Source organism: Dama dama, chromosome 3 (assembly GCF_033118175.1).
Source record: "Dama dama isolate Ldn47 chromosome 3, ASM3311817v1, whole genome shotgun sequence".
In the NCBI taxonomy this organism is placed as follows: domain Eukaryota; kingdom Metazoa; phylum Chordata; class Mammalia; order Artiodactyla; family Cervidae; genus Dama; species Dama dama.
In genome coordinates, this window is record NC_083683.1 from 37,556,889 (window position 1) to 37,566,824 (window position 9,936).

Below are 9,936 nucleotides of genomic sequence, written 5' to 3' on the forward strand. Positions count from 1 at the left end.
GTCATGTAAAAGTGGAATCTTTTCTAAGAATAATTTGAGAACTGACCAGATATGATTGTGAGGAAATTCAGTCCTAAATGAAAGTGTTTCTTTAATGAGAACTTGGTGATTACTTGAGTATCTTGGAGAAAGTATTTTTAGACTGTGACTTGTAAGGATTTATTGATCAGTATCAGCAGCAGGATTCTTGGTTTCCCCCTGTGCATTAGAAATGCATATGGGTGGTCAATTTTATAGGTCACCATAAAATTGCATCTTGCAGAAAATAATGATTTCTTAAGAGCATAATAAGTGTTTGGTTAGTGCTGTAGTTTGGACTGTTTAGTGTCATTAAAAAATAATCCTACAATCTTTGCATTAATTTTTCTTCTTACATTCATCCTGTTGACCACTGAATAAGATGTCTGATATTCAAAAATAAGAATTGAGAAGCACAGTAGTTTCATTCAACACTTTAATTATTTTATTATCTTTTTCAACAGCTTAAGCTTATCACCCCCAAAAGCTGCAATAAAATCAGCATCCAGGTAAGAGATCACCCTACAGTCTTCTCTTCATTAAATACTGAATGGTGGTTCAGACTATACTTAGTATTATAGTTTGTCAAAAGATGTGATTTTTGAGAAGCTGGACTCAAATCCTTCATTTAGGGGAATTTTGGAAACATGCTATGACTGGAACTTCTATTAAGTTATGAGAATCAAGGATCCAAGAACTGTATTATTCCTAAAAATGTCTGAATAAAAGCTGTTATTCTGAATGTTGATTTCTCTATAGGTAATTGTTTAGACATCAGAAACTAGTTCACACAAGCTTGCACTTAAACATATTTGTTTTACTCTCCTTTATAAGGAAGACAATTGGGAAAGAAAATTAAAAAAAAAAAAGATATTCCACCCCCAAAAGGCCAATCATTTTTAAAAATTTCATTCTGCAAAATCTATTTTTATTATTCCTGTGAACTTATGACAAGGAATATATCCAGGAACAAGGCTTCAAAATCTATGTTCCATTGTTTGCAGTTACCTTAGATTTTAACTAGGTGTGCAAGTTGACTTCTGACCATGGGGAATCCTCTCCATTCATGGATTTATGGATTGCGGAGGCCATGGCAGATAACCAGTTCCACAGAAGCAACTTCATGTTCTTCTGAGGAAGATCCATAGCACTGTGGAACAAGGAATATAAATGAGCGATGCCATAAGAGACTGCAAACGGGGTTACCAAAATACAGCCCTCAAAAACGAACTCTGAAGGTGGAAAATCTATAAGAAAAAAAAAATTAAAATAGGTATTTTAAAATGGTTTCAGCTATCATGTTAAAAGTACCGACCAACATTTAATAAACATGGTACATGCTTCTTAGGCATCTAACAGTCAAAATAACTGTTCATTCCAAGCTCATTAGGTAGAGATGATGTATGAAGTTGTTATAAAAGGAAACATTTTCAGCATTGAGAGAATTATTAAAAAAAACAACAACAACAAAAAACCTCAAACATCTAGAGGAGAAAACACCAAATGAAAATATTCAAACTGTAGTAATAAAATATTTGGCCTTTAATCATTTCCAGTTAAATTATATTTGAAAGCTCTCCCTCCCCACACCCACAGTCATACACAAACACACCAATTTTTAAACGTTTTATAATGGCCAAAGATGGGGTTTACATAGATAGGTTTATTAATGGAACTCACTTTTTCATTAGTTTTTGACAAGTGGCTAATTCATTTTAGCCTCCAATCAGTTCCATCGCATTCCTCAGTCCCCTTCCTGATGTCTTAACAGTTAATGTCCTGTACCATGAAGAGTGTTTCCTGTGGCACTTGGGGAATTCTCTCCTTGGGGCTTAAATACGTACAGTTCATAAAGTTCTCTCTCTCTTCTTCAGCCCCCATTAGGAATGATAAAGGCATTTCCAGAGACAGACGGTTCTCTTCCTCCGTCTGCTCATCCCCCGCCAGCCCCTCTTCTTCCTCTGCTATCTTCTCCGCTGAATCCTCCTCCTCCTCCTGCTCCTCCATATAATCAGCCTCTTCGCCCTCCTCCTCATCCTTGGCCTCTGCCTCTTCATCCTCCTCCTGCCCCTCCAACTCCTGGTCGTCACACTCCCCCTCGTCACACCACTCCTCCTCCTCCTCTGCCTCCTCTTCCTCTTCCTCCGCCAGCTGTGAGGTGGCCGACTGCTTTTCCTCCTCTGGGTCAGGACTGAAGACGAGAGAGGGATTCTGCCCAAAGCTGTACCGAGCATCTTGCGGCGCCCCGTCTTCCCGGCCACCGCTAGGGGGCGCGTCGTTTCCGAAGGCGCCCTCCGGGGAGGCTGTGCCCCGCGCCTGGGCCTGCTGCGCCCGCAGCGCCGCCTGCTGGCGCTCTAGCTTCTCCTGCTGCCGCATGTCCTCGTAGATCTGGTTCATGATGAACTGCGTGGTGTTGCGCGGCGCCCGCATGCCGGGGGCGCGCCACCCGTACAGGTTGACCGGCCGCAGCGGCGTGCTCAGATCCACCGGGGGGCTCCTCTGGGCGGAGCGGCGAGAGTGACGGCGCAGGCCGCGGCCCCGGCGACCCCAGCGCTTCTTCCTGCCCGGGGGCCTCGCCCAGCCGGGGTTCCAGGGCCCGTGGCAGCAGGAGCAGCAGCAAAGGCAGAGCGGATGCAGGCCATACACCCGGATCACTTGCACCCGGCCCGGGGGCTTCCAGAATCCCGCTGGAGGCGGGCGCCAGGGCCCTCCCCAGCGCCCCCAGTTAGAATACACGGCCCAGCAGGGACGCCGGGGTGGCTGGAACCAAGGGCCTGGACCGTACTGCTGCTTCGGCTGGTTCCTCGGGGGCTTGTACTCGGCCTTGGGACCATAGCGAGGCCGCCGCCTGTAAACAGGAGCGCCCCTGCGCCTTCGGGGGCCGGATGACCAGGTGCGTAACGGGGCAGAGGATGCCCAGCCGCCGCCCAAGTTAAGAGGATCCTCTTTTGTGTCGAGGGTCTGGGTCATGATTCAGGGTGCTCCGAGAGGTCGACACGGTAGCGCCCTAGAAGCTGTCGTCGCGTTTGGACAGACCTGATGGTCTCAAGGGCCTCGTTTCTCTCTCTGCCCAGCACCACGTGCCCGCCGCTGGGATCAGGCCTTTGTCTCCAGAAGGATCCCCGCCTCTCTGCTCGCTCAGTCGCTCTCCACGTAAGCTCTGATCCTTCGCACCCGAGTTGTCTTGCCCAGGCGGGTTGGGTGGGACTGGGGCTGGGTAAGGATGGTGGGTGAGGAAGGTGTTGGTGGGCAACGCGCGGTGAGACCCGCTCCGGGGTCCCACGCACACCCGCCTCACTGGATGCGCGGGGTGGGGGGGAGGCAGGGGTCGCGCCGTTACCTTGCTGCTCCCTCTCAACCCAGGTGCTTCACCGTCGCCGTCCGGGCCGGACTGGGGTGGCGTGGGCCGCGGCAGCCTTTAAATACCGGCCGGGGCCCCGCGTGCCCACCGCATCCTTGGTTGCCCTGGGACACAGCCAATTGGGGTTGAGATCGTTCTCCCCCAGCGTGGAGGTGGGGTTCCGGCCGGAACCAGGTGCCCAGTGAACATTCGCAGGGGGCTTGTGACGTAGGTCTTGCGGGAGGGAGGGCGGAGGCTGGGTTTGTGCAGCCCACGTTAGGAACCGCCTGAGGCCGTTTCTTTGCACCGTCAAACCACCTTGAGGTGCTGGGTTAGAGAAGATGGACCCTCAGCCAAACCCAGAGGCGGGGGTTGGGGAGAAACTTGTCTGTTGAGAAATAATATCCTACACCTTTGGGGTGATGGAAGGGGTAAAGAGAAAGCCCCTAGAGTCGGGGACAGGGTACCATGCCTTACATTGTGGCCCCTGCGCTAACTTCTGGAGCTGTTTCATCATGCATAAAACCAGATGGCAGACGTTCATTGTGTGTGCTTACTCTGCAGGTGGGCTCATGGCTCACAAGCCTCACACCTACTCTGTGAGGTAGGACCTGTTACCACGTTTCGTAGGTTAGGAAGCTTAGACGTTAATTTACCCGAGCTTGTGAGGTCAGTGAATTTAAGGGCTAGTGTTTAAACGTATTTGACCTCTTAGCCCAAATTCTTAGTGAGGTTACTGCAGTGCCCAAACTCCTTAAACGAGGCTGTGATGAAGAGAACAGGGAATCTGTATGGTGAAGCTCCATACTAACTGTAGTATATCATGTACATGTGCTCTGATTAAACATTACCAGGATGTATTCCATGGGTTTGTAAGAATGCTACTGTGCCAGTTGTTTTTCTTTTCGTCTTTTTGTTAACCAGGCAGCATGGTACCTTGGGAGCCTCTGTAATATTACAGTTAAGAGTATGGGCTTTGGTTTAAATAGACAAGAGCCTATCCTGAATGACTCCCTACAGTCCTGTCAGACTCTTCGCCACCCTGTGGACCATAGCCTGCCAGTCTCCTCTGTCCATGGAGTTCTCCAGGCAAGAATACTGGAGTAGGTTGCCATTCCCTCCTCCAGAGTATCTTCCTAATGGAGGGATAGAACCTGTGTCTTCTGCGTCCTCTGTGTTGGCAGGTGGACTCTTTACCACTAGCGCCATCTGGGAAGTCTGCTGCTAAGTCACTTCAGTCGTGTCCGACTCTGTGTGATCCCATAGACGGCAGCCCACCAGGCTCCCCCGTCTCTGGGATTCTCCAGGCAAAAACACTGGAGAGGGTTGCCATTTCCTTCTCCAATGTGTGAAAGTGAAAAGTGAAAGTGAAGTCGCTCAGCCATGTCCGACTCTTAGCGACCCTATGGACCGCAGCCTACCAGGCTCCTCCATCCATGGAATTTTCCAGGCAAGATTACTGGAGTGGGGTGCCATTGCCTTCTCCGCTGGGAAGTCTAGGTTTATCCAAATCTGTAGAAGGTGTAACCGTCAAGAGGAGCCCTAATGAGCCCTAATATAAACTATGGACTTTTGTTGATAATGATGTGTCACTGAAGGTTCATTATTAATAAATGAACCACTCTGGTGGAGGATGTTTATAATGGGGGAGAGAGTATATGAGGAATCTCTGTACCTTCTTCTCATTTTGCTGTGAATATAAAATTGCTCTAAAAAAGAAGGGCTAATAAAAAAAATAATAATAATGGCTTCCCTGGGAGCTCAGTGGTAAAGAATCTGCTTGTCAGTGCAGAAGACTGAGGCTGGATCCCTATATTGGGAAGATCCCCTGGAGAAGAAAATGGCAACCCATTCTCCAGTACTCTTGATTAAAGCACTTAGCACAGGTACTTAGCACTTAGTAACTGGGAACTAGCATCATTGTCATACTTACATGTTTTAGGACTTGTCAAGAAATTGATACAGTACGTGTAAAGATAACTAACCTTATGCCTGAAGCAAAAATAGACTAGATGTCCCCATCCTTGTGTCCTTTTTCTTGTCCCACTTTTGAGAAACAGCAGGAAAGTACCACCGGCTTTGACCCTACAGAAAACTATCAAGTATATTCCTTTATTACCTTCCTGTGCTCCGTGGAATTGTGCAAAATGGAACACTGCCCACTGGGAACTGAGTCTATACAAGCTTCCATTAAATGACAGAGAAGCACAATGTGGGGAAGCCCTGATGCTTGCAAAGGGCATTGATACTTTCCTGGCTGAAAATTGAGAATAGTACAGGGGTTCTTGGATCAGCACTCCACCCTTTGACGTGGGACTTATAGACTCCACAGACATCATTCAAGTTCATGTTGCTCTGTGGTTTGCTGAGGAGACACGTTTGCTTGAGTCCAAGGGCAGAATGCTGACATTTTAAACCTCCAGTGTCCATTTTTGGACAGACTCTCACACACTTGGTGGTGACTCACCCCCTGATATGCTGAAGTTGGAACTGTGCTATTCCAGATTTATTTTTCTAAGAACATGTATGGTATATGATATTGAGTTTTAATTGAGATCTTTAGAAATTGAGCATGTTGATTAGTGGAATTCCCATCTGTTTCTTTCTTTAAAAAAAGATTACCTCAAGGATAATTAAGGGCATTTTTTTGATCAGTTGATGTGAACTTTATATAAGTAATACTGGCTTTATACACTTTTTCCATGGTGAGATATATATCCTTCAAATCTGTCCTCCCTACTTAATAACATTAATGCAGAATTGTCTTCCTTTTCTTAAGAGAAGCAGCAAATTACCATTTATGATTTTTGTTTTTTTTCAGTAGATTTACATTATAATACTGATTGTTCATGTACTGGTAAATTACCCAAGAGAATTAGCACTGGAGCTTGTTAAGCATCACCGTCAGAAATGCAGTTAAGAAAATTTAAAGACTTTTAAAATTGACCCGTATTCTTCAAATACTGCAAAAGGAAATACTTTGATTCAACATTAAAATCCAACACACCATAAATTTATATATTGTATCCATCTAGATTGCTACATTAAAAATTCCCACAAACTTAGTCATCCATAGTTAAAACAATGTGTACATACATTTGTTTTCTCAGCATTTCCAAGTGTTGGGATTCAGGAACAACTTAGCTGTGTTTTCTGCTCAGGATCTCCCTGGGGCTATGATATAAGCATTTGGCTGTTTGTGCTCTCATCCTGGAGCGCAATTTGGGAAAATCTGCTCCCAAGATCATTCATGTCATTGGCAGAATTTATTTCCTTTAACTGAAGGCCCTAAACTTTAGCTTTGCATGTTGGCTGGAGGAGGTCTTCAGGTCTGGAGGCTAATGGCAGGTTGGTGAGGACAACGGTGGTCCTAGAGGCAGCCTGCAGATCCCCATCACGAGCTTCCTCAACGTGGCCACTCACTCCCTCACACTGGCCAGGAGCCTCTCCTTCGTGCTTCCTAGCACGGTGAACACTCAGAGGCACATACATGTGTGTATCATAATCATGGGGCTTGGCTTTTGTGACATCCCTGAGCTTTGTCATATCCTCTTGGCTGGAAGCAAAGCCCAGGTCCTACCAGCACTCAAGAAGAGAGGTTGGATGCCAAAGAGAGGTATGCCAACAGGCAGGAAACCATTGGGGATCACTTTAGTCTGCTTGCACACATTTCAAGTAAAGGCAGTCAAATATGTCCTTTATAGCAACTAGTTGCAACTTGGGAGATTTTAATGATACTGCTGCATTTTGAAATTCTAATGAGTGCCATGTAACAGCATTGATTTTGCTCTGTTTTATGTTATTCAGAGCGTTATTTTGTTAAGTTGAAAACACTGCAGTCTTGGTTGTGCATTTGGGTGACTTGAAAAGAATGAATTCTAACACTTGATGGCAGTAGTAACTCAAAATTCAGTCAGTAAAAGTCCTTATACCAAAGAAACTGAAGCTAGACACTTTATAAAAAATATTTTATCACATATATCAAGTTACTCCAGGTTGCCAATATTAATTATCCTTTTTTTCCCTGGAGTGGTAGAATTGGGTATATTTATTAGATTTTAGCATTTTTTGGACTGGATTTTGGAAAGCTCAGCTCAGCTAATTGAACTTGTAAATAAAATTCTTCAGAGAAAAGTGAGATATACCTGATACATTTGGTCAGAGAAATGAAATGCAAAGCATATTTCAGATTTATCTTTGTAATCAATGTGTTGCTATGATATACAAAAAGTAATGTAAACATAACTCCTTTTATGCACACTCAAAAACTTGCCTTTTTCCACCCTGAAGATATTCATGTAGTTTAAAATGTCGTCGCCATCTAGTGGTTACAGAGACTAAATGCAAGGTATTAAGCCTTTCTGACTTTTTGAAAGTGAGAAAAGGATTCAAGATTACTCATTGCTTTCTCTCCACAATTTGGAAAGTTGTGGTGTTTGAAAGTTAATGAGGCACCTTGTACATCAGGGAGTGCCACTGTGATATTTTCCATTTATGATTCTCATATTATTTAAGTAAATTGTGAAGGGAAAGTTTATAATAAAATAACTACAAAGACAGTGTTGCTACAGATTTAAAGAGAAGTAAGGATGTGAATTTTACATTCATAATAGTAGACTGTGTAGGTATTATTTGCTATTGCCTTTTGAAAATATTACTAACCCTACAACAACTCAAGGTTTTCAGAGGATTAGCAAAATATATTGTAGTCCTATTATCTGAGAAATATGTGTATTTGGTGAGAATTACTTAGGAATTTCAATATGGAGATGTTTGCTTATAAATAGTTTTAAAGTACACTATAATATGGGACAATAAAATGCAATGGCCTCCCCCTTGGAAAAGAACCTGTAATAGTTAGAGAAAAAGAAATGTGTATAGCATATTCATGAAGAAAAACTGTTGCCATAAGGAAAAAAGATTGTGTTTAATCAGGGATCAATTTTAGAATCAGAGCTTTCAGTTAAGAATGTGATGTGTTTGAAGTGGTCATTTAAATGGGATACATTTAACAGGAATGCTATTATCACATACTATATTTTCAGGTTATAGTAGTTGATGGTGAATTACATCTGTAAAGGAGCCTTGTGAGCAGGCAGTCATAATGCGCATGAGAATGTCAACTGACCCCATAGCTTCCGCATAATGATACTCTTTTTATCCCAGTATTTTCTTTTCTTTCTTTCTTCCTTCCTTCCTGTCTTCCTTTTTCCTTCTTTTCATTCTTTCCTTCTCTTTTCATCCTTTCCTTCTCTCTCTCACTCTATCCCTCCTCCCTCTTTCTTTCCTTTGACTACAACTTCCTACACCCCATTCTCATGATTTTGTAGTCATGGTGTGTTGAGAATACTGTGAGAACAGAGGGGTTTTCTATGTCATTTGTGGGGAGATCTGAGATCATCAGTAGTTTGTGTGGGCAGGGCATTATGAATTTATGGACCCTTTCCTCCATTAAAAAAATAAAAGTTATATTTTATATCATGTTGCTATAAACACTAATATATTCCAGGCTGGATTCTTTATTGCCTGTTTACTATTATTATTATAATTGTGTGTTTTCTTTTTATTGAAAAGCATATGCAAAGTTCTAAAAATGAGTAAGTCAGCCTTGCCTGCTGGGAGTCTTTCTTTACCCTCCTGGTCCAAAGTGTCTCAGTCCATCTTTCTGCTGAATTTCTGGAGGTTGGGTATCTGGAAGCCTACTCTAGAACCCAGAAGTGTTTACTCAAATGTGACTCAAAGGCCTTTGGCCATTTGGAAGTCACTGTGGCATGCAAAAAGATAACACTGAGCTTGGCACCTATGTTAGTCTGTTTGGGCTACCATAATATCATACCATAGACTGAGGATAGGATATCCAAGATCAAGGTCTCAGCTGATTTGATTTCTAGTGAGAGCTTACTTCCTGGATTGCAGATGGACGACTTCTCATTATGTCATCACCTGGCTTTTCTTCTTTTTTTTTAAACTAATTTATTTAATTGGAGGCTAAATACTTTACAATATTGTAGTGGTTTTTGCCAAACATCGACATGAATCAGCCACGGGTGCACATGTTTTCCCCCTCCAGAAACCCCCTCCCACCTCCCTCCCCGTTCCATCCCCCAGGGTCATCCCAGTACACCAGCCCTGAGCACCCTGTCTCATGCATTGAACCTGGACCGGCAATCCACTTCACATATGATAATATACACGTTTCAGTGCTTCGCTCTCAAATCACCCTACCCTTGCCTTCTCCCACAGAGTCCAAAAAAACTGTTCTTTACATCTGTGTCTCTTTTGCTGTCTCACATATAGGGTCATCATTACCATCTTTCTAAATTCCATATACATGTGTTAGTATACTGTATTGGTGTTTTTCTTTCTGGCTTTCTTCACTCTCTATAATAGGCTCCAGTTTCATCCGCTTCATTAGAACTGATTCAAATGCATTCTTTTTAATGGCTGAGTAATATTCCATTGTGTATATGTACCACAGCTTCCTTATCCATCCGTCTGCTGATGGGCATCTAGATTGCTCCCATGTCCTGGCTATTATAAACAGTGCTGCGATGAACATTGGGGTACATGTGTCTTTT

General features: G+C 43.7%; 1 protein-coding gene across 1 annotated transcript; it reads right to left on the reverse strand.

Moving 5' to 3' along the window:
* Positions 1 to 1,656: 1,656 nt before the first annotated feature.
* Positions 1,657 to 2,988, reverse strand: CCER1 (coiled-coil glutamate rich protein 1). Its single transcript, XM_061125644.1, has one exon. It carries the CDS (start codon positions 2,986 to 2,988, stop codon positions 1,783 to 1,785), a length of 1,206 nt encoding a protein of 401 aa, XP_060981627.1. The 3' UTR covers positions 1,657 to 1,782.
* Positions 2,989 to 9,936: the final 6,948 nt, after the last annotated feature.